General features: G+C 47.4%; 1 protein-coding gene across 1 annotated transcript in view; it reads right to left on the bottom strand.

Moving 5' to 3' along the window:
* PTPN4 (protein tyrosine phosphatase non-receptor type 4) overlaps window positions 1-26,067 on the bottom strand; it is a 130,520-nt gene that overhangs the window by 46,020 nt on the left and 58,433 nt on the right. Inside the window, exons 9-13 of the mRNA XM_040358245.1 lie at window positions 25,610-25,697; window positions 18,159-18,247; window positions 9,597-9,660; window positions 4,989-5,161; window positions 4,129-4,197 (exon numbers count right to left, since the gene is read on the bottom strand). Coding sequence (XP_040214179.1) covers window positions 4,129-4,197; window positions 4,989-5,161; window positions 9,597-9,660; window positions 18,159-18,247; window positions 25,610-25,697 — 483 coding nt within the window. The remainder of the gene's footprint in view (window positions 1-4,128; window positions 4,198-4,988; window positions 5,162-9,596; window positions 9,661-18,158; window positions 18,248-25,609; window positions 25,698-26,067) is intronic.

Raw genomic sequence — 26,067 nt, 5'->3', positions numbered from 1 at the left:
TCCCCTCATCCTGCCTTGTTGCTAGGATGTTGCAAAGACACTCCTAAATGATGGTGTTCACCCCCCATCCTGCTTGATTGGTAGGATGTTGCTAAGACACTCCTAGCTGTTACTGTTCCCCTCACACCCTGCCATGTTACTAGGACATTTCTAAGACACTCCTAGCTGTTACTGTTCACCCCCCATCCTGCCTTGTTGCTAAGACACTCCTAGCTGTTACTGTTGACCCCCTCATCCTGCCTTGTTGCTAGGATGTTGCTAAGACACTTCTAGCCGATGCTGTCCCCCCCCCCCCCCACTATCACAGGAGTGAGCCCTTTCCTTGATTCAGGGGCGGTTCACACCATGCCCCGCATATGAACAGTAAGCTGTAGAAGTTTCATAGCAACGTCCTAGCAACAAGACAGGATGTGGAGATCTCTAGTTTTTTTTTTCCAGCGCCAGGCTTTGGGAGATAGATAAATGACCTACAGCTATAGCAAGAGCATTATCCAACTTTAGTCAAAGTGGCACAGTTTGTTTTAATCTACAGGCGGCGGCACCCCCCCCCCACCCACCTACCTGTATAGGCAGCTTTTTCAGTAAAGGTGAACTAACCCTTTAAAGCTACGTGTGTCTCCAGCATCGCTGGAAATGTTCTCCTCCATTGCTGGAATGGTTCTCCTCCCCTGTTTCACACTTTATCGGCCCAACGCAAAGATCACAAAAAAAAAAAAAAAGAAAAACGTGTGTTATTTAACCACTTAAGGTGGCCAGGTGACAAGTGCACCCCGTTGGGGTCAGGGATGCACCACAGGGTAGTGAACTCTATAGCCAACTGCTGCAATCAGAGAGAAAGTGTGAACCCAAGATCGTCCAGGGCGCGGAGTCCAAGACCCATTTTTGTTTTTACCAGAGCCTCTAGTGGTGAGGATGGCCTTCGCTGCAGCTGGATCCAGGTCGCGACCCCTGGGATCCCCTAGGTCACGCTCCGCAGAGAGAGAGAGAGGGGAAGCAGCAAGTAGGACAAATGGTAGTGATGGGTAAGTCGAGGTTGGGGCAACAGGCAGACTAGGGTAACCGAGGGACAGGCAAAAGGTCAAGGGCACAGGCGAACAGGAGAAGTCAGGGACGAGCCAAAAACAGTACACAGGAAGGTAATCGTAGCACACTGCAGACAGGAACTTAAGCAAACAACACTGTTAAACAGCACTGCAGGCCTGTAGTGCAATAGTTAATATAGACTTCCTGGGATGGCCTGCGTGGGGCCATACAGGAAGGAGAGGAAATAAGAAGGCAACCAGAACAGAGTCAGGCCTCTAATGGACAGATGGAAACAGGTAAGCTGCCAGACTATTGTGTATCCATGACACCACCGCAAGCCAATATACGTCAGCAGAATGGCACGGCTGGGCACATGGACGTATATATACGTCCTCTTTAAGAGCCCAGCCGTGATTCACGAGCGGACCGCCGGCGTTGCGCTCATGACCCGGTCCAAAGCTCCGTGACCGCTGGACCCGATCGCACCGGGTGTCCCGCGATCGGGTCACAGGAGCTGAAGAACGGGAAGAGGTAAACAAACCTTCCCCGTTCTTCTCTGTGGCAATGTCAGTGATCGTCCGTTCCCTGCTATAGTGACGTCACATGTCCAGCCCCGCCCCCCCTACAGTAAGAAACACAAATGAGGTCACACTTAACCCCTACAGCGCCCCTAGTGGTTAACCCCTTCAATTAACCACTGCAATTATCATTTTCACAGTGCATTTTTATAGCACTTTTCGCTGTAAAAAAGGACAATGGTCCCAAAAATGTGTCTGATGTGTCCACCATAACGTCGCAGTCACGAAAAAAAAAAAAAAACGCTGATCGCCGCCATTAGTACTAGAAAAAAAAAAATATTACTAAAAATGCCATAAAACTATCCCCTATTTTGTGCAAACCAATCGATAAACGCTTATTGCGATTTTTTTTTACCAAAAATATGTAGAAGAATACGTATCGGCCTAAACTGAGGGAAAAAAAATGTTTTTTTTTTATATATTTTTTGGGGGATATTTATTATAGCAAAAAGTAAAAAATATTGAATTTTTTCCAAAATTGTGGCTCTATTTTTGTTTATAGCGCAACAAATAAAAACCGCAGAGGTGATCAAATACCACCAAAAGAAAGCTCTATTTGTGGGGAAAAAAGGACGCCAATTTTGTTTGGGAACCACGTCGCACGACCGCGCAATTGTCAGTTAAAGCGACGCAGCGCCGAATCGCAGAAAGGGGACGGGTCCTTAACCTGCACATTGGTCCGGGTCTTAACCGGTTACATTTTTATCTTTTTCCTGCATGAAAATAAAAGGAGGCAGCCTTTTGTTTTTTTCACGGAACAAGCCGGTTATTACCATAATTGTTACATGTGTACATCAAGCGGGACACAAATTACACACATGAGCTCCCCGGCGGAATGACGGACTGGTGTTTGGCAATAGGAGGGAGTCCCGAAATACAGGCCCATTGACAAGGCAACAGGCGCTTTGCTTCCCCCCCTTCGAAAAAAAAAAAAAACTCACCTGACAGGCTGGAAGTGAGCAGAAATCCGCCATCGCCCTCCATGACGGGCCCGGCATTCAGCGCTCCACGCTAATATTAGTTTTTTTTTTCTCTGACTCTAATAAACAGTTCTGAAAGCCAGGGCGCCGCCCACTTGTGCCTTTTCTTCTCAGCTTCCTGTTGAGCCCGGCGTGCGGCTCTGAAGCTTCACCACAAAGCTAAAAAGACGATTTTTTTTGCAGCAGCAGCAAACTTAACCCTCTCTGTGCCAGCGACCACAAGGGCGACACAGAAACCTTGAAGTGGAAGTATGGGCAAAATAAAAAAAAAAACGACAGAGAATTTGTCTATAGTACTCGCACAGCAGCCCCACCCCCCCCCCCGGGTTATCACCTATCGATTCTGCCATTTCATTCATTTTTTTCCACTTCCTATAACAAGTGACAACGTTGTTTGATTTAAACCAAAATCACACAGCAGGGTTGTCACCATGTAGACTTCCGATGGATGTGCAGTTTCCCGTAGACTTTAACCACATCCATACCACGCCTACATGTAAAAAATAATATTTTTTTCTGCTAGAAACCCCCAAACATTAAAAATGTTTTTTTTGTTTTTTTTTTTAGCAGAGACCCTAGAGCAGTCGTTCTCAACCTGGGGGTCGGGACCCCCTCGGAGGTCAAATGACAATTTGCCAGGGGTCAGCAAATCCTGGGCTGTTCCTGGAGCCCGCGGCCGCCCACTCAGCCTCTTCGCAGCCGCCCATTCAGTTCACATCATGGCTGGGGGGGCAGAGACTTTATTTTTATTTTTGGCGCCATACTCACAGTTTAATCCCTTAGTTAAATTTCAGACACCCGCGGGGAATGGGCGTTCCTATGCAGAGGGGAACATGATTGACGGCCGGCTATGGCGCGTCATGCTTCCCGAAAATAGCCGGAGTAGGACTCGGCTCTTCACGGCGCTATACGGCGCCTGCGCACAGACTAGGAGCTGACTGCGCAGGCGCCGTGAAGAGCCAAGTCCTATTTCGGCTATTTTCGGGAAGCGTGACGCGCCATGGCCGGCCGTCACTCATGAAACTTAACAAAGGGATTAAACTGTGAGTACGGCTCAAAAAAAAAAGGCAAACTGTAGCTCGCGCTAGTATGCTGGATGGCATGGTAGAAACATTTTTTTTTTTTTTTAGGGTGAACCCCCGCTTTAAAGTCCAGGTGAACCTTCAGTTTAACGTCTTGCCGCCCATGTAAGGCATCTATATAGGAATATATACACACAGTATCTCACGAAAGTAAGTACACCCCTCACATTTCTGTAAATCTTTTCATGTGACAACACTGAAGAAATGACAATTTGTATCTACAATGTTGTGTAGTGAGTGTACAGCTTGTATAACGGTGTAAATTTGCCGTCCCCTCAAAATAACTCAACACACAGCCATTAATGTCTAAACCGCTGGGAACAAAAGTGAGTACACCCCTAAGTGAAAATGTCCAAATTGGGCCCAATTAGCCATTTTCCCTCCACGGGGAAACAAACAAACAATGAAAGAGAAACCAGAGAACCCCCCCCCCCCCCCCGAGCAACTGTGTCGATCCCCGCTTACCTCGCAAAAACCCGGTCCTTATTGGCCTTCTCCTTCCCATACTGTACAGACTGCACCTCCGTCCGCCCGCTGCAACAACACAAAACACACCTTTATTATCATCATCGGGGCTGCTGTTAGAAATCACGGGGCCCCGGGGGTACAGCCTACCTGGCAGGGCCACACCCCCTTAAATAAATAAATCAAAACAACATTTTCACGTATTTTTTTACATTTTTGAACAAAAACATTTTATAATTGTAAAAAAAAAAAAAGTTTAAATGTTTTAAAATATTTTTTTTTTACAATTTTTACAAAAACATTTTTTTACACATTTTTTTTTATACAAGGGATTAAAACAATACATGGTTACCATTTTTTTTTTTTTTTAACCACTTAAGACCCGGACCAAAATGCAGGTAAACGACCCGGCAAGTTTTTGCGATTCGGCGCTGCGTCGCTTTAACTGACAATTGCGCGGTCGTGCGACGTGGCTCCCAAACAAAATTGGCGTCCTTTTTTCCCCACAAATAGAGCTTTCTTTTGGTGGTATTTGATCACCTCTGCGGTTTTATTTTTTTTGCGCTATTAAACAAAAATAGAGCGACAATTTAAAAAAAAAAGCAATATTTTTTACTTTTTGCTATAATAAATATCCCCCAAAAATATATAAAAATTAATTTTTTTCCTCAGTTTAGGCCGATACGTATTTTTCTACATATTTTTGGTAAAAAAAAAAAAATCGCATTAAGCGTTTATCGATTGGTTTGCGCAAAATTTATAGCGTCTACAAAATAGGGGATCGTTTTATGTAATTTTTATAAAAATTTTTTTACTACTAATGGCGGCGATCAGCGATCGGGTCCCTGTGTAATACTCACCAGTACCGGAACCTGGAGCCCAACGTGAAGTAATGAGCGAAGAAGTTCTTGTGCGGCGGTAGCGGCGAGTCCAACCGGAAGAAGGTATGATGCTCGACACACGTTTTCCACACGTTCTTACAGGCGCGATAATTCACCATGTTAAACCCCAAAACCGTCTCCCGATATTCGTTCTGAAGGAAAAGCGAGACAGACAGCGATTATTTCCAATCCTTACGCTGCTAGCATTAGTGAATAGATAGGAAAGTCCATCACATTTACTTGTTTTAAAATGTTATTTTCTTATTTCTTCAGTTACCGTATATACTCGAGTATAAGCCGACCCGAATATAAGCCAAGGCACCTAATTCTACCACAAAAAAATGGAAAAACTTATTGGGCCAGATTCAGAAAAATCAGGAGATCTTTCTGCTGGCGTAACACAACTCATTTACGTTACGCCGCCGCAAGTTTTTCAGGCAAGTGCTGTATTCACAAAGCACTTGCCTGTAAAGTTGCGGCGACGTAGCATAAATCCACCCGGCGGAATTCCAATTCGGCGGGTAGGGGGCGTGTATCATTTAAATGATGCGCGTCCGGCCGTGACTGAATCGCAGTGCGCATGCTCCAAATGACGTTGGCAACTCGTCATGCTTTCGTCGTGAACATAAATTACATCCAGCCCTATTCGCGAACGACTTACGCAAACAACGTAAACATTTCAAAACTCGGCGCGGGAACAACGGCCATACTTAAAGCGGGAGTTCACCCATTTATAAATTTTTTTTTTTTCTCCCCTTAGATTCCTGCTCGTTTTGTCTAGGGGAATCGGCTATTTGTATTAAAATATGAGCCGTACTTACCCGTTTTCGAGCTGCATCTTCTCCGCCTCTTCCGGGTATGGGTCTTCGGGAGCGGGCGTTCCTTCTTGATTGACAGTCTTCCGAGAGGCTTCCGACGGTCGCATCCATCGCGTCACTCGTAGCCGAAAGAAGCCGAACGTCGGTGCGGCTCTATACTGCGCCTGCGCACCGACGTTCGGCTTCTTTCGGAAAATCGTGACGCGATGGATGCGACCGTCGGAAGCCTCTCGGAAGACTGTCAATCAAGAAGGAACGCCCATTCCCGCAGCCCATACCCGGAAGCGACGGAGAGGATGCATCTCGTAAACGGTAAGTACGGCTCATATTTTAAAATAAATAGCCGATTCCCCTAGTAAAAACGAGCAGGAAGCTAAGGGGGAAAAGTGCCCTCTAAGGGTGAACCCCCGCTTTAACATTAGCTACCCCTCATATAGCAGGGGTAAGTATACGCCGGAAAAAGCCGAACGCAAACGACGTAAAAAAAAAGCGCCGGGCGTTCTCGTTCGTTTCTGAATCAGCGCAACTCCTCATTTGCATATTCCTCGCGTAAACAAACGGAAGCGCCACCTAGCCGGCCAGAGTGAGATTGCAGCCTAAGATCCGACGGTGTAAGTCACTTACGCCTGTCGGATCTTAGGGATATCTATGCGTAACTGATTCTACGAATCAGCCGCATAGATACGACGGCCGGACTCGGGGATACAACGGCGTATCAGGAGATAGGCCGGCGTATCTCTTTTCTGAATCCGGCCCATTGACTATAAGCCTAGGGTGTATATGCCCATGCCTCACTGTGCCCATGACTAGACTGACGTTTAACATGGGAGTCTATGGAAGGGGTGCCCGGCTTTGAAAAATCGGTGCTCCCCGGCCGTAGGTCCCCCGGACAACAAACTTTGCACACTTGTAGATGAGAAATGGGGCTACATGTGTGCCAATTTCTGGGTCCAGGGAACCTACGACTGTCCGGTACCAGGTCCCCAAAGTCACTGAAGAAATTACAGTTTAACATGGGAGTCTATGGAAGGGGTGCCCGGATTTGAAAAATCGGTGCTCCCCGGCCGTAGGTCCCCCGGACAACAAACTTTGCACACTTGTAGAGGAAGAATTTGACTACATGTGTGCCAAGTTTGCCAGTACCGGGTCCCCAAAGTCCGGGAGATTAGGCGCAAAACCTGACTATAGTATAAGCCGAGGGGGGCATTTTCAGCACACAAAAAAAGTGCTGAAAAAACTTGGCTTATACGCGAGTATATACGGTACTTCCTGGTTTCCAAACCTAGGCAAATGATGTCATACATCTTAGGCGTCTTCAGGAGGGGAGGATGGGTTTTCTCAGCTGAGCACACTCTTCTGCCTGTGTTTCGTCAGAATTAGGCCACCTGTCAGATTTTGACATTGCGTCACGGCCATCTTGGTACACCCCGCACTCGTCCACATTAATGATACAGTGAGAAGGCGTTGTTCTGTCAGATATGGCGAACCCGTCAGATTTTGTAATGGAAGTGACGTTTCGTCCACAGTAACGGTACACCGAGAAGGGGGCAACAAGCGGACATCTTGTGACACCCACCCGAGATTTGAATTTCACACTTATGCAAGACTTTGGTGGGCGTACAAAGATGTCCGCATGCCTCCTACTGACTGTAGGCTTAGTGCGGACGAGTGCGGGGTGTACCAAGATTGCTGCGACGGAACGTCACTTCGGTTGCATTTTGATGGGTAGCGGTATTCTGACAGAACACCTGTGTTTCTTCAGATTTGGCGACCCGTCAGAATTTGTTACGGAAGTGAAGTTCCGTCACCGCCATCTTGCTATACCCAGCACTCCTCCATAGTAAGGATACTCTGAGAAGGGAAAGCGGACATCTTGTTACAACCACCGGAGTTTTCCATTTTACACTCATTTTTTTAACAGGAAAGGGAGTATATTTAGTGAAATACGGTACTTCGAAGTCCGTCTGACTGGTTAGATATTGAATTTTAAAAGCAGCCAACTTCTGTCAGATTAGCAAACCTGTGAGATCAGAAGGCTCGCCGCTGCTTTAAAAATTAAAAATCATAAGTCAGACGGAGTTCTAAGTCCTGGATTTCAGTAAATAAACTCACTTTACCGTTAAATATAAGTGTAAAATGCAAAACTCCGGTGGGTGTAACAAGATGTCTCAAAAAAATCTGCGATTAAAAAATAAAAAGTTTTTTTTCTGGACACCGCGCCGGTCCTGAGGAGCTGCGGGCAGCTAAAAACGTCTTCCCGCAGCTCCTCAGGGCCAGTGATCTGCCAATATGGTTCCGGCTATTAGGATGGTTCCTGTAAGGACTGTGCAGGCGCAATCCAGGGCGACGTGGAATTTGAGGAAAGTGACCAGTCGGCTCGCTCGGCCTCCAGGCTCTTTTTTTAACATCCTCCAATCCACGGTGATGTTAAGGAATGAGCCTGGATGCCGGCCGAGGTTCGGAGATCTCCGTCGGCAAGGATTGCGCCTGCGCAGTCCTTACAGGAACCATGTGGATAGGGGAACAATACCGACAAGTCACCGGCGTGGTGTCAGCGCCGGTCCTGGTGAAAAATATTAAAAAGAAAAAATCGATTTGCTGAAAATCTGAATCGATTTGATCTCTCGACTCGATTCTAGATTCAAAACGATTTTTTCCCCAGCCCTACCGCTTTCCCCTTCTCAGAGCATCCTTACTGTGTAGGAGTGTGGGGGTGTAGCAAGATGGCGGCGACGGAACGTCACTTCCGTTACCCATTCTGACGGGTCACCATATCTGACGGAACACCTGCACGCCTGAGCTAAGGGAAAATAGATTCCAGGAAGTAAATGCTACATGAATTTCTAGGGGGGGGGGGAGTTTGAATATTAAAAATGAATAAAATCCTGTTTTTGATTTGTGGTGCTCAGATGTAGTGAAGATCTGCTTTAAGCCGGTGTTCCGTCAGATTAGGCGACCCGTCAGATTTGGTAACAGAAGTGACGTTGCGTCACAGCCATCTTGGTACACCCTACAGTCTAAAGTCGCCAAGTGGACATCTTTTTACACCCAACGAAAGTCTTGCATTGCACTTATTTTTACCACTAAACTGAGTTTATAGAGTGAAATACGGGATTTAGAAATGTTGATGTTAAATTTTAAGACCAGCGGCCAGCGTGCCGATCTCACAGGTTTGCTATTGTGACAGAACACCGCTGCTATTAAAATTCAACATCAAAACAGTGTCACAGACTTCTAAATACAGTGGAACCTCGGATTACGAGGATAATCCATTCAAGGAGAATGCTTGTAATCCAAAGTACTCGCATATCAAAGCGAGTTTCCCCATAGAAGTCAATGGAAACTAAAATAATTTGTTCCGCATTGACTTCAATGGCATGCAATACCGCATATGGCCAGAGACGGGCGTTTTCCCCCGGAGAGACTCGTAAACACTCGGAAAGGACCCCTAGGCTGAACTCGGAAACTGAGTATTTCTAAGAACTTCCGAACGGCGCCGATCAGCTCTGAACGGCGCCCCCCCCATCTCAGGCCAAATGCGGTATTGCACCCCACTTTGGCTTGAATCCTGCTTGTGTTGCGAGACAACACTCGCAAACCGAGTCAGTTTTTTTAAACATAGCGCTTGTTAACCGCGTTACTCGCAATCCGAGGTTCCACTGTACTGTATTTCACTATACAAACTCAGTTTAGTGGTAAAAAATAAGGATGATGTAAGACTTCGGTGGGTGTAAAAAGATGGTTGTACACAAGTCGGCTCATTACTCACCAGTTCTTTCCTCAGCTGAATGAAGAACTGTTTGCACTTAAAAGAAATCTTGACAATCTTCAACCTGGAAAGATACAAAGAGAGAAGATTAGAAGTCAGCCGGGCAGAGGGGACACTCGGCGCACGTTTTTGGTTTCAGTCTCCGCCGGTTTTGTTGGGAGGATTAGAAATCACATAACCAGGCACAGGGACAGAACATACTACACCGGCACAGGGACAGAACATACTACACCGGGCACAGGGACAGAACATACTACACCGGGCACAGGGACAGAACATACTACACCGGGCACAGGGACAGAACATACTACACCGGGCACAGGGACAGAACATACTACACCGGGCACAGGGACAGAACATACTACACCGGGCACAGGGACAGAACATACTACACCGGGCACAGGGACAGAACATACTACACCGGGCACAGGGACAGAACATACTACACCGGGCACAGGGACAGAACATACTACACCGGGCACAGGGACAGAACATACTACACCGGGCACAGGGACAGAACATACTACACCGGGCACAGGGACAGAACATACTACACAGGGCACAGGGACAGAACATACTACACCGGGCACAGGGACAGAACATACTACACCGGGCACAGGGACAGAACATACTACACCGGGCACAGGGACAGAACATACTACACCAGGCACAGGGACAGAACATACTACACCAGGCACAGGGACAGAACATACTACACCAGGCACAGGGACAGAACATACTACACCGGGAACAGGGACAGAACATACTACACCGGGCACAGGGACAGAACATACTACACCGGGCACAGGGACAGAACATACTACACCGGGCACAGGGACAGAACATACTACACAGGGCACAGGGACAGAACATACTACACCGGGCACAGGGACAGAACATACTACACCAGGCACAGGGACAGAACATACTACACCAGGCACAGGGACAGAACATACTACACCGGGCACAGGGACAGAACATACTACACCGGGCACAGGGACAGAACATACTACACCGGGCACAGGGACAGAACATACTACACCGGGCACAGGGACAGAACATACTACACCAGGCACAGGGACAGAACATACTACACCGGGCACAGGGACAGAACATACTACACCGGGCACAGGGACAGAACATACTACACCGGGCACAGGGACAGAACATACTACACCAGGCACAGGGACAGAACATACTACACCGGGCACAGGGACAGAACATACTACACCGGGCACAGGGACAGAACATACTACACCAGGCACAGGGACAGAACATACTACACCGGGCACAGGGACAGAACATACTACACAGGGCACAGGGACAGAACATACTACACAGGGCACAGGGACAGAACATACTACACCGGGCACAGGGACAGAACATACTACACCGGGCACAGGGACAGAACATACTACACCGGGCACAGGGACAGAACATACTACACCGGGCACAGGGACAGAACATACTACACCGGGCACAGGGACAGAACATACTACACCGGGCACAGGGACAGAACATACTACACCGGGCACAGGGACAGAACATACTACACAGGGCACAGGGACAGAACATACTACACCGGGCACAGGGACCAGGGGGACAGAACACACTACACCAGGCACAGGGACTGGAGACAGACCATCGCTATAGAGAGAGCTCTGCTGTGATACCGGCCATCGTCCCGTCTAATAATCCTCGGCACCAAAGTCAGTGACACCAAAGAAACTATGCCGACCTTTTAGATTCTAAGGTCATCCTACACCATGAACCATCTGTGCCAGTGCCCCGCCCCCTCTCCTACATGATTGGCAGTTAACTACTTGACCTCCGGAAGATTTACCCTTCTTCATGACCAGGCCATTTTTTTTGGCAATACAGCACTGCGTTACTTTAACCACTTAAGGACCGAGCCTCTTTCTGAGATTTGGTGTTTACAAGTTAAAAACTGTTTGTTTGTTTTTTGCTAGAAAAAAATTACTTGGAACCCCCAAACATTATACATTTTTTTTCTAACACCCTTGAGAATAAAATGACGGTCGTTGCAATACTTTTGGTCACACTGTATTTGCGCAACGGTCTTAAAAGCGCACTTAACCCCTGGACCATATTGCTGGTCAAAAACCAGAGTACTTTTTGCGATTCAAGACTGCGTCGCTTTAACAGACAGCTGCGCGGTCGTGCGACGTGACTCCCAAACAAAATTGGCGTCCTTTTTTTCCCACAAATAGAGCTTTCTTTTGGTGGTATTTGATCACATCTGCAGTTTTTATTTTTTGCGCTATAAACAAAAATAGAGCGACAATTTTGAAAAAAAAATCAATATTTTTTCCTTTTTGCTATAATAAATATCCCCAAAAAATATATAAAAACACTTTTTTTTCCCTCAGTTTAGTCCGATACGTATTCTTCTACCTATTTTTGGTAAAAAAAAAAAAAAAAAAAATCGCAATAAGCGTTTATCGATTGGTTTGCGCTAAATTTATAGCGTTTACAAAATAGGGGATAGTTGTATTGCATTTTTATAAAAAAAAATTTTTTTTACTACTAATGGCGGCGATCAGCGATTTTTTTCGTGACTGCGACATTATGGTGGACACTTCGGACAATTTTGACACATTTTTGGGATTATTGTCATTTTCACAGCAAAAAATGCATTTAAAAATGCACTGATTACTGTGAAAATGACAATTGCAGTTTGGGAGTTAACCACAAGGGGGCGGCTGAAGGGGTTATGTGTGACCTAATATGTGTTTCTAACTGTAGGGGGGTGTGGCTGTAGGTGTGACGTCATCGATTGTGTCCCCCTATAAAAGGGAACATACGATCAATGACGGCGCCACAGTGAAGAACGGGGAAGCCGTGTTTACACACAGCTCTCCCCGTTCTTCAGCTCCGGGGACCGATCGCGGGACTCCAGCGGCGATCGGGTCCCGGAGCTTCGGACCGGGTCACGGGCGCGCGCCCGCGACCCACGGCTGGACAATAGCACAGCACGTACCTGTACGTGGATGTGCCCAGCCGTGCCATCCTGACGACGTAAATGTGCAGGAGGCGGTCCTTAAGTGGTTAATTAAAAAAATTAGACAACAGTAAAGTTAGCCCAATATATATATTTTTTTAGGGCTGTGCAAATTAACTTTTAATTCATCGATTAAACTTCTTTTGATTGGTACTCACCTCTCCGCCGGCTTCTGGGCCTTCAGGGAGTTCCGTCGGAGATCCGGTGACGTCACAGACACCGGCGGGGCTTGCCGTGTCCATCTGAAGGGCTCCTTTGCTGTGCCTTCATATCTGCATGCCGGCGGGACCTCACTATCTGCCACACGCAAGGGCTGTTACACTTCCCTCTATCACTTCCCTCTATCAACCTGGGATTCTACAGCCACCCACTGGGAGTTGTGATAGTTCCCTTCACGGGACATCTACATGCCGACAGACTGATGTTAACCTCTCCTCATCTGGATTCAGCAGTGGCATCGGTGTACACATTTTTATACCAGTATCATACTTAGCTACGTGTTTTTATGACTGCTTTTGCTACCGTTTGGTATTACTCGCACCATTTTTACAGTTTATGTAGCTACATCGATTTTATCTCCAGTGCAATATTTATTTTGTTACCGACTTGAAGACTATAAAAGTTTTAATGCTATTCCCATCGAGCGCTGCCTTTGTGTGTTTTTGTATCCTGCTATCCATTTTTCCAGTGGTTGGGAGCTGCACTGGGAATCAGCCTGCAAGGAGATCAGCTAAGGCTGGGTTCACACTACGGTTTTCCCGTCCGTCAGCCGCATACGATTTATATGAAAAACCGTATGCGGCTGAAACGGACGGGAACGTATGGAACCGCACACATGTGCGTTTTCCATTGACATTAATGTTAAAGGAAAACGTATGCGTTTGCCATACTGTTTTAAAAACGACCGCAAAACCGTGGTTGAACACGGTTTTGCGTACGTTTAAAAAACGTTTTGCCAGCAAATCGTACGCACCCGGATGCATCTGAGTGCATACGATTTGCAATGCATTGTCCATCTATACGTTTTCCCGTCCGGGCCCGTACGTTTTCAATACTGAAATCGTATGCGGCTGACGGACGGGAAAACCGTAGTGTGAACCCAGCCTAAAAGTAGTTGGATCTGTATGTGCGTTATAATTAATCAAAATTAGTCGATTAAAAAAAAACAAAAAAAAAACGATTAATCGAACAGAAAAATTTTGATCAGTAACAGCCCTACATTTTTTTATATTGTGAAAGATAAATGTTACGCCGAGTAAATTGATACCCAACATGTCACACTTCAAAATTGCGCCCGCTTGTGGAATGGCGACAAACTTTTACCCTTAAAAAATCTCCATAGGCGACGTTTAAAAAATTCTACAGGTTGCATGTTTTGAGTTACAGAGGAGGTCTAGGGCTAGAATTATTGCTCTCGCTCCAACGATCGCGGCGATACCTCACATGTGCGGTTTGAACACCGTTTACATATGCGGGCGCTGCTCACGTAGCTCCCTACATTGTAGAGCACTGCGTAAACTTTTGCTGCTATATAAATCCTGTATAAAAATAATTAATAATTTTATAACAACAATAATATTATTATTAATAATAATTGTATATTATTATAAATATATTACGAATAAATAAAAATAAAAAAAGAAGGGAAAAACAAGTCTATACACTGATTGCAGACATGTAACATTATGTATCAAATTATTGTCTTCTGTACTATGGGGGGGGTGGGGGGAGACTTCCATCTCTTTTTATTTATCCAATATTTATTATTTTTTACGTTTATTTTATTTATTTTTTACACTTAATTTCTACAAGTCAATTAGGAAATAAAAATAAAAAAGGTGGAATGTAGAGAAAGCAAATAGTCGCCTTTAGAATCCCTCCCCCGATAATGTGAGGGGGGTTGGAGGAGGAGGAGGGGGATTGGCTGGCTGACGATCATCACGCTCGGCTTCTCGCTGTGTTCCTGCGGGGCACACAAGTGATGGATCCTTCCTCTTCCTCCTCCTCCTCTTCATGACCTATTTTTCCAGCTGGATCTCCGGTTCAGTGACCTTCACCGCTTCTCTCCTCCTCGTTTATAAATGGAGGAACGCGGCTTCTATCTGTGCATCGTGTGAATGTAAAGCTGCGCTCGGGGCCAACAGCGACATAAACCGATGAAAATTCACCTCATTGGAGACGCTTTACCTGCCAAAGAAGTTGTATTTCTGTCCATCCAGTCCTGAGAATTACACAGCTCTGTCACACACCATAGCCCTGGTCTGAAAAGTTCAGGAGACCTGATTTTTTTCTCTGTTGCAATGAAGTAACAGTTATAGGTCTGGTCCCTCCCCCAGCCAGTGATTGGACAGTAAAAAGGAGAAGCAGCAGACTGATGAGCTCATCTCTCAGTCAAAGCATGCTCCTTCATAGGACGGGGTTGACCTCACTACCTGACCGGTAGTCCCCCGGTGACCTCACTACCTGACCGGTAGTCCCCCGGTGACCTCACTACCTGACCGGTAGTCCCCCAGTGACCTCACTACCTGACCGGTAGTCCCCCAGTGACCTCACTACCTGACCGGTAGTCCCAGAGTGACCTCACTACCTGACCGGTAGTCCCCAGTGACCTCACTACCTGACCGGTAGTCCCCAGTGACCTCACTACCTGACCGGTAGTCCCCAGTGACCTCACTACCTGACCGGTAGTCCCCAGTGACCTCACTACCTGACCGGTAGTCCCCCGGTGACCTCACTACCTGACCGGTAGTCCCCCAGTGACCTCCCTACCTGACTGGTAGTCCCCCAGTGACCTCACTACCTGACCGGTAGTCCCCCAGTGACCTCACTACCTGACCGGTAGTCCCCCAGTGACCTCACTACCTGACCGGTAGTCCCCCAGTGACCTCACTACCTGACCGGAAGTCCCCCAGTGACCTCACTACCTGACCGGTAGTCCCCCAGTGACCTCCCTACCTGACCGGTAGTCCCCCAGTGACCTCACTACCTGACCGGTAGTCCCCCAGTGACCTCAATACCTGACCGGTAGTCCCCCAGTGACCTCACTACCTGACCGGTAGTCCCCCAGTGACCTCAATACCTGACCGGTAGTCCCCCAGTGACCTCAATACCTGACCGGTAGTCCCCCAGTGACCTCACTACCTGACCGGAAGTCCCCCAGTGACCTCACTACCTGACCGGAAGTCCCCCAGTGACCTCACTACCTGACCGGTAGTCCCCCAGTGACCTCACTACCTGACCGGTAGTCCCCCAGTGACCTCCCTACCTGACCGGTAGTCCCCCAGTGACCTCACTACCTGACCGGTAGTCCCCCAGTGACCTCACTACCTGACCGGTAGTCCCCCAGTGACCTCACTACCTGACCGGTAGTCCCCCAGTGACCTCACTACCTGACCGGTAGTCCCCCAGTGACCTCACTACCTGACCGGTAGTCCCCCAGTGACCTCACTACCTGACCAGTAGTCCCCCAGTGACCTCACTACCTGACCGGTAGTCCCCCAGTGACCTCACTACCTGACCGGTAGTCCCCCAGTGACCTCACTACCTGACCGGTAGTCCCCCAGTGACCTCACTACCTGACCTGTAGTCCCCCAGTGACCTCACTACCTGACCTGTAGTCCCCCAGTGACCTCACTACCTGACCTGTAGTCCCCCAGTGACCTCACTACCTGACCGGAAGTCCCCCAGTGACCTCACTACCTGACCGGAAGTCCCCCAGTGACCTCACTACCTGACCGGTAGTCCCAGAGTGACCTCACTACCTCCGGCAGAGACTCTTTACCGTGTCATCAGCCGTGTCCAATCACGGCTGATCACGATGTAAACAGGAAGAGCCGTTGATCGGCTCTTCCTCACTCGCGTCTGACAGACGCGAGCAGAGGAGAGCCGATCGGCGGCTCTCCTGACAGTGGGGGTTTGCGCTGATTGTTTATCAGCGTAGCCCCCCCGCGGATGCCCACACTGGACCACCAGGGAAGGGGGCAACATGTGTATGGCCAGGTATGTACCCCATGGCCATCCACATGTTAAAAAATATTCACAATAGATGCCAATCAGTGCCCACAAATGGGCACTGACTGGCAACATAGGCACTGACTGGCAAACATATAAAACAAGTGATGCCCAGCAATGCCACCATCAGTATCATCAGTGCCACCCATCAGTGTCCATCAGTGCCACCTCTCAGTGCCCATCCATGCCCATCAGTGCCTCCTCTGTGCCCATCCATGCCCACCAGTGCCACCTCTCAGTGCCACTCATGAGTACCGCCTATGAGTGCCCATCAGTGCCGCATACCAGTGACACCTCATCGATGCCCATCAGTGCCACCATATCAGTGCCCGTAATTGAAGAAGAAAACGTACTTATTTACAAAAAAATTAACAGAAAAAAATAAAAACTATTTTTTTCAAAATTTTCGGTCTTTTTTTAGTTGTTGCGCAAGAAATAAAAATCGCAGAGGTGATCAAATACCACCAAAAGAAAGCTCTATTTGTGGGAACAAAATAAAAAAAATTGTTTGGGTACAGTGTAGCATGACCGCGCAATTGTCAATCAAATCGCGACAGCACTGAAAGCTGAGAATTGGCCTGGGCAGGAAGGGGGGTAATTTCCCCCCTGGTATTGAACCTTTACATGTCCTTTAGCTCACAACAAAGTCAAAAATCAGGCCCCAGCCCTGGAGGAGCACAGAGCCGGATCGGGGGGATGCGTCAAGTAGGAGGAGGAGCACAGAGCCGGATCGGGGGGATGCGTCAAGTAGGAGGAGGAGCAGGAGGAGCACAGAGCCGGATCCGGGGGGGAAGCGTCAAGTAGGAGGAGGAGCAGGAGGAGCACAGAGCCGGATCGGGGGGATGCGTCAAGTAGGAGGAGGAGCAGGAGGAGCACAGAGCCGGATCCGGGGGAAGCGTCAAGTAGGAGGAGGAGCAGGAGGAGCACAGAGCCGGATCGGGGGGATGCGTCAAGTAGGAGGAGGAGCAGGAGGAGCACAGAGCCGGATCCGGGGGAAGCGTCAAGTAGGAGGAGGAGCAGGAGGAGCACAGAGCCGGATCCGGGGGGGAAGCGTCAAGTAGGAGGAGGAGCAGGAGGAGCACAGAGCTGGATCCGGGGGAAGCGTCAAGTAGGAGGAGGAGCAGGAGGAGCACAGAGCCGGATCCGGGGGGAAGCGTCAAGTAGGAGGAGGAGCAGGAGGAGCACAGAGCCGGATCCGGGGGAAGCGTCAAGTAGGAGGAGGAGCACAGAGCCGGATCCGGAGGATGCGTCAAGTAGGAGGAGGAGCAGGAGGAGCACAGAGCCGGATCCGGAGGATGCGTCAAGTAGGAGGAGGAGCAGGAGGAGCACAGAGCCGGATCCGGGGGAAGCGTCAAGTAGGAGGAGGAGCAGGAGGAGCACAGAGCCGGATCCGGGGGAAGCGTCAAGTAGGGGGAGGAGCAGGAGGAGCACAGAGCCGGATCCGGGGGAAGCGTCAAGTAGGGCCACAGGCAACATTACTTCCATCACTACCGACACATAGAACATGAAAGAGAAGGAAGGGCGCTTACCATGGGAAGGTATTGATTCGTATCCGATTCTTATAGATCACAATCCCTCCTGACATCACTCCGATCAGGATCTCATTGTTACTCTGATCCTGGAATAGTATTAAAAAAAAAATACAATTACAGTACAGAAATTTACAAGACCGGATATATACAATCGGGTGGTGGCTGGGTCAGTATCTTTGTAGCATTTATCCTCCCTCTCTAATGAACATATATACCGTATTTATCGGCGTATATCGCGCACTTTTTTGCCCTGAAAATCAGGGCAAAATCGTGGGTGCGCGATATACGCCGATACCCGCTTTTTCCGCGCCGAGTTTTGAATACTGCGCCGACATATACCGAGCGCAAGACGCTCGGGTATAGTCGGTCAGTCTCGGCTTCTTCCTCGGTCACGTCCTGGACGTGAGCGCGACAGTTGCCGAGCCTGCCCGAGTGTACTGCGCTCGGTATATGCTGGCGCAGTATTCAAAACTCGGCGCGGGAAACGAGCGGGGAGGACGCGAGGACGCCGCAGAAGGACGCCGGACCCGCCGAAGAGGACACCGGACCCGCCGCAGAAGGACACCCAAAGCCGCAGAAGGACACCCAAAGCCGCAGAAGGACACCCAAAGCCGCAGAAGGACACCCAAAGCCGCAGAAGGACGCCGGACCCGACGAGGCCGCCGATGGACGCCGCGCAAGACACCAAAACTGTAAGTACAAAAATAACTTTTTTCCCACAGAATTGGGGGTCACTTTAGGGGAGCGCGTTATACCGCGATAAATACGGTATGTAAACCCCAACGATGGAGAAGCTCGCAGTGTGCGGGGAAATCAGAGGAAGACGTTTCAGTCCAGGAGAGGAGCCGGTACACATGTGCAAGACTAAAAGGGAAGGTTGAAGTTTGGCCTAATGGTATACCACTTGCGGACCACAGGAGGGAAAACACGTTATTACTTTAACCATGTAAAGACCGCCCAACGCATATACAGTGGAACCTCGGATTACGAGCATAATCCGTTCCAGGAGAATGCTTGTAATCCAAAGCACTCGCATATCAAAGCGAGTTTCCCCATAGAAGTCAATGGAAACAAAAGATAATTCGTTCTGCATTGACTTCTATGGCATGCAATACCGCATGTGGCCAGAGGTGGGGGGGGGGCACTGGAGAGCCTCAGAAATACTCAGGAACAGCTCGGCTGATCTCGGAAACCCTCAGAAAGGCTCGGAAACGCTCTTGAGAGTTTCCAAGTAGCTCCGAACCGTTCCGAGTGTCACCGGCGCCCCTGCACCTCTGGCCAAATGCGGTACTGCACACCCCATTAGCTTGAATTCTGCTAGACAACACTCGCAACCCGAGTCAGTATATAAAAAAAAAGTTGCTCGTCTTTCAAAGCGCTCGTTAACCGCGTTGCTTGTAAACCGAGGTTCCACTGTATACTGCGGCAGGGCGGCTCTATTGCACGAGATCACGAAGCTGTACGGCAATAGATACTGTGAGGGCCACCCGCCGATTGTTCCCCAGAGAGGCAGAACGGTGATCTGCTTATGTAAACACGGCAGATCGCTGTTCTGACAGGGGGAGGACACGGAGATCTTCTGTTCTTGCTAAGCAGAAACACGAATCTCTGTGTTCACCCCAGTGAGTCCATCCCCCCACACAGTTAACAAGCACCGCCTAGGGACACACTTAACCCTTTGATCGGCCCCTGGTGTTAACCCTTTCCCTGCCAGTGACGTTAGTACAGTGACAGTGCATATTTTAAGCGCTGATCACTGTAATAATGTCACTAGTTCTTAAAAAAAAGTGTCAAAAAAGTGTCAGGTGTCCGATTTGTCCACCGCAATGTCGCAGTCCTGCAAAAACCAAATCGCTGATCGCCGCCATTACTAGTAAAAAGAAAAAAATGCTATAAACAAATATCCCATAGTTTGTAGACGCTATAACTTTTGCGCAAACCAATCAATATGCACCTATCGGGTTGTTGTTTACCAACAATATGTAGCAGAATACATATTGGCCTAAATTGAAGAAATTCGATTTTTCACATTTGTTATTGGATAGTTTTTTTTAGCAGAAAGTAAAAAAATATATTTTTTTTTAAAAAAAAATCAAAATTGTCGGCCTATTTTTTCTCAAAATTGACTGTTTTGTTCTCAAAATTGACTGTTTTGTTCGCAAAATTGTCCGTTTTGTTCGCAAAATTGTCGGTCTCTTTTTCGCAAAATTGTCGGTCTCTTTTTCGCAAAATTGTCGGTCTCTTTTTCGCAAAATTGTCGGTCTCTTTTTCGCAAAATTGTCGGTCTCTTTTTCGCAAAATTGTCGGTCTCTTTTTCGCAAAATTGTCGGTCTCTTTTTCGCAAAATTGTCGGTCTCTTTTTCGCAAAATTGTCGGTCTCTTTTTCGCAAAATTGTCGGTCTCTTTTTCGCAAAATTGTCGGTCTCTTTTTCGCAAAATTTTCGGTCTCTTTTTCGCAAAATTTTCGGTCTCTTTTTCGCAAAATTGTCGGTCTCTTTTTTGCAAAATTGTCTCTTTTTCGCAAAATTGTCGGTCTCTTTTTCCGCAAAATTGTCGGTCTCTTTTTCGCAAAATTGTCGGTCTCTTTTTCGCAAAATTGTCGGTCTCTTTTTCGCAAATTTGTCGGTCTCTTTTTCGCAAAATTGTCGGTCTCTTTTTCGCAAAATTGTCGGTCTCTTTTTCGCAAAATTGTCGGTCTCTTTTTCGCAAAATTGTCGGTCTCTTTTTCGCAAAATTGTCTGTCTCTTTTTCGCAAAATTGTCGGTCTCTTTTTCGCAAAATTGTCGGTCTCTTTTTCGCAAAATTGTCGGTCTCTTTTTCGCAAAATTGTCTGTCTCTTTTTCGCAAAATTGTCGGTCTCTTTTTCGCAAAATTGTCGGTCTCTTTTTCGCAAAATTGTCGGTCTCTTTTTCGCAAAATTGTCGGCCTTTTTTTCGCAAAATTGTCGGCCTTTTTTTCGCAAAATTGTCGGTCTCTTTTTCGCAAAATTGTCGGCCTTTTTTTTTTGATGGCACATGATCTTTCCATAAAGAGGATTTGTCGTGCTTTATTGTTATCACAAGGAATGTTTACATTTCTTGTGATAGCAATAAAACTGCAAAAAAAAAATAATAATAATAAAAAAAAGGCCAGTGTAAAAAAAAAAAAAGATAATAAATAAAAATATTATAATATATATATATTTATTTATTTTTAAAGCCCCCCCTGCTTGTACACAGTTGCATACACATACGCAAGTCGCGCCCACATAAACCGTGTTCACACCACATTTAAACAAAGTTAAAACAACAATGGCAGAAGATTTAACAGATGGAAAGCGACCGAAGGTCCGGCTTTAAGTGGTCTGTCTCGTTTATGTAAACTGATACATTCTGCTGGAGATCCTGTGAAAAAACAACAGACTAGCTGGTTGGATCACCAGGTGAAAATAAAAGGAAAGAAAGCCAAAAAAATATAAAATAAAAGAAAACGAATGCAGCTATCACATTTAAGAATTGGTAAACTACAATATAATAAATGTTTGCCCCTTTGGGTTTAATACCGTTTTAAGCCCAGCGACAGCAGGCTGGGTTCTGGTCTCTGTCTAAAAACACGGCATTGGCCGCCTGATTACTGGAGAGATGTCGTTCTTCCACACACACACAAACACGTATCCATAACATGAAAACATTGCGAGTGGAAGATCTATGCCTGGATTAGTGTGACGGGGGGGGGGGTAAAAATAGATGCTGAGCTCTGGCACTTGTGAGCAGCCAGATGAGGCAATCCACATTAATTACAGCTCCGGCTGGGAGGGTTCTCCGGGGTAAGTGCGGTCTTCCTGCAGTGTAATTGCAGGGAGGAGACGTTACCAAAGCCGCATCGCAGAGGGTGGATCCGCACATCACACACACCCCTCTCCTCCCCTCCCCCCCGGGCACTAAATGGCTCCCTCATCATATTTAGGGTCCTGATCACACTATCTGCACTGGGCTGCCTTGTCCCGCCACAAAGACAAGTTTTCTCTGAAGTCAGGTCTCACCACTGTGTGGTGCAAAAAAAAATAAAATAGTGCGTACATTTTAAATAAAATATGTTTCTACTTACCGTATATACTTGAGTATAAGCCGAGTTTTTCTGCACATTTTTTGGTGCTGAAAATGCCCCCCTCGGCTTATACTCGAGTCACCTTTTTGCTCCTGATCTCCCGGATTTTGGGGACCCGGTACCGGCCGGTCGTAGGTCCTCTGGACCCCAAACTTGCCACACATATAGCCCCACTCTTCCTCTACAAGTGTGCAAAGTTTGTTGTCCGGGGGACCTACCGCCGGGAAGCACCGATTTTTCAAACCCGGGCACCCCTTCCATAGACTCCCATGTTAAACGGTCATTTCTCCAGTGATTTTGGGGACCAGGTACCGGCCGGTCGGAGGTCCTCTGGACCCGGAACATAGCACACATGTAGCCCCATTTCTCCCCTATATGTATTTTCAAAGCCGGGAACCCCTTTCATAGACTCCCATGTTAAACGTCAGTCTAGTCATGGGCACAGTGAGGCATGGGCACGGTGAGGCAAGGGCACAGTGAGGCAAGGGCACAGTGAGGCATGGGCACAGTGAGGCATGGGCACAGTGAGGCATGGGCACAGTGAGGCATGGGCACAGTGAGGCATGGGCACAGTGAGGCATGGGCACAGTGAGGCATGGGCACAGTGAGGCATGGGCACAGTGAGGCATGGGCACAGTGAGGCATGGGCACAGTGAGGCATGCAGATGGACACCCTAGGCTTATACTCAAATCAATACGTTTTCAATTTTTTTGGGTAAAATTAGGTGCCTCGGCTTATATTCAGGTCGGCTTATACTCGAGGATATACGGTAACCCCCTTTATAAAACTTTTAGTTTATCCCAAGCAACCCTAATTAACTAATTGAGCCCTGAAAGGTTTTACACCCCTTCATGACCAGGCCATTTTTTGCGGTACAGCATGGTCGTGATTTTTTTCCTCAGTTTTGACCGATACATATTTTTCTACATATTTTTGGTAAAAAAAAAAAAAAAAAAAAATCGCAATAAGCGTTTATTGATTTTTTTTTTCCACAAAAGTTATAGCGTCTACAAAACAGGGCATAGTTTTTATGGCATTTTTTTTTACTAGTAATAGCAGCGATCAGCGATTTTTATCGTGACTGCGACATTATGGCGGACACTTCGGACAGTTTTGATGCCATTTTGGGACCGTTTGCATTTTTACAGGGATCAGTGCTATAAAAATGCACTGATTACTGTAAAAATTACACTGGCAGTGAATGGGGTTAACTAGTAGTGGGCGCTGAAGGGGTTAAGTGTGTCCTAGGGATGTGTTCTAACTGCTATGTGTGACATGACACTGATCACTGCTGCCAATTACAGGGAGCTGTGATCAGTGTCCTGTCACTAGGAAGACTGGGGAAATGGCTTGTTTACATTAGCATTTCCCCATTCTTTCTCTTGGTGAGACGATCGCGGGTATCCCACATTCACGGAGCTCGCGCGCCCACAATGACGCGTCTTAAAGGGCGACGTATATATATATATATATATATATATGTATATATATATGTTGATATGCCCAGCTGTGCCATTCTGCCGATGTATATCGGCACGAGCCGGTCGGCAAGTGGTTAAAGCGATGCCGTATCGCAAAAAAATAATAATGGCCTGGTCAGGAAGGGGGGGTAAATCCTTTTGGGGCTGAAGTGGTTAATACATAGAATGCCACCTTCTGACTTTACAATCACTTTAACCACTTAACCCCCGGACCATATTGCTGGTCAAAGACCAGAGCACTTTTTGCGATTCGGCACTGCGTCGTTTTAACTGACAATTGTGCGGTCGTGTGACGTGGCTCCCAAACAAAATTGGCGTCTTTTTTCCCCCCACAAATAGAGCTTTCTTTTGGTGGTATTTGATCGCCTCTGCGGTTTTTAGTTTTTGCGCTATAAACAAAAATAGAGCGACAATTTTGAAAAGAAATGAATATTTTTTAACTTTTTGCTATAATAAATATCCCCCAAAATATATAAAAAAACTATTATTTTCCTCAGTTTAGGCCGATACGTTTTCTTCTACATATTTTCCGTAAAAAAAAAAAAAAAATCGCAATAAGCGTTTATTGATTGGTTTGCGCAAAGGTTATAGCGTTTACAAAATAGGGGGTATTTTTATGGCATTTTTATTAATATTTTTTTTTTTACTAGTAATGGCGGCGATCTGCGATTTTTTTTCGGTACTGCGACATTATGGCAGACACATCGGACACTTCTGACACATTTTTAGGACCATTGGCATTTTTATAGCGATCAGGGCTATAAAAATGCATTGGATTACTATAAAAATGCCACTGGCAGTGAAGGGGTTAACACTGGGGGCGGGGAAGGGGTTAAGTATGTTCCCTGGGTGTGTTCCAACTGTAGGGGGGGTGGCCTCACTAGGGGAAATTACAGATTGCTGTTCATACATTGTATGAACAGAAGATCAGCATTTCTCTCCCTGACAGGACCAGGAGCTCTGTGTTTACACACACACAGCTCCCGTTCCCCGCTATGTAACGAGAGATCGCGTGTGCCCGCCGGCGATCACGCCCGCCGGGCACGAGAGTCTGGGGCGATCGCACGCCTCCGGCGGCGCGCACGCGCCCCTAGTGGCCTGCGCGAGAGCCGATGTATAGCTACAGGCTCTCACGCAGGGGAGCCGACCTGCCGCCGTAGAACTGCGGCGGCTGGTCGGCAAGCAGTTAAAGTTTTAAAAAAAAAAAGGATTTTTGTACTCACCGTAAAATCCATTTCTCTTTCGTTCATAGACGGACACAGCCTTTATTGACCTTAGGGTTATGCTTCTTCCTGGTAGGAAGAAGCATAACCCTAAGGTCAATGAAGGCTGTGTCCGTCTATGAACGAAAGAGAAAACTGGGAGGCAAGACAATTCAGGTTTAGTAAATATCTGGTGAAGAGCAGCAAAACGAAGAATCATTCTGTGTCTGATCTTCATATAAAAGGCCGGCAGATATTTCCCCGCACTGAATCCTCTCGCCGCCGCCGCGCGCCCCTCTCAGCGCTCGCGTTTACATTGGCGGCGGAGAGAGGCGGGGTGATAATGACGGAGTGAAGCACTTCCAATGACGGGAAACCTTCGAATGAAAAAAGGTCAGCCTTTGAAATGGGAGGCTGGCCGGACACTGTGTGGGGAATATCAGAGCGAAGCGGATGGGGCGCCCCTTAAAAAAAAAAACACCCGAAATACCGACTGCAGATGTGCGCGACACAAACTCACCGACATCGCTAATCGATGTACAATGACCTCAATCCGTGTGTGTGCTGATCAATCATTTCTATACAATCACCGCGGCTCGGGGCTCCTTTGTATACAGCGGGTGGGAAACGTTACATAAAAACAGGAAAAAGATTGTAATGCGACGCGCAGACACTGACCCGAGCGAAGTGCAGCTCCACCCCGTACAGATCCAAAGTGCGCCCCGTGTTCAGATAACTGAATTCAGCTTCCGCCGGAGTCAGGCCCCTGAAAAACAGAAAAAGAGGTCATTGATTACCCCCAATACAGTTCTCAATATTTACAATGCAATGTTATATAGCTCTGACATATACCACGGCACTGTACAGAGAACACTGAGCCAATCACATCCGTCTCTGTACCAGAGGAGCTTACACTCTAATCTCCCCTCCCCCCCCCCCACATCAGTCTCTGTACAGAGGAGCTTACACTCTAATGTCCCCCCCCCCCCCCCCACAGTCACATTAGTCTCTGTACAGAGGAGCTTACACTCTAATGTTCCCTCCCCCCACAGTCACATCAGTCTCTGTACAGAGGAGCTTACACTCTAATGTCCCCTCCCCCCCCCCCACAGTCACATTAGTCTCTGTACAGAGGA

Source organism: Rana temporaria, chromosome 6 (genome assembly GCF_905171775.1).
Source record: "Rana temporaria chromosome 6, aRanTem1.1, whole genome shotgun sequence".
Taxonomy (NCBI): domain Eukaryota; kingdom Metazoa; phylum Chordata; class Amphibia; order Anura; family Ranidae; genus Rana; species Rana temporaria.
Note: the sequence above shows the minus strand (reverse complement) of the source record. Positions and strands in the feature narration are given on the sequence as shown.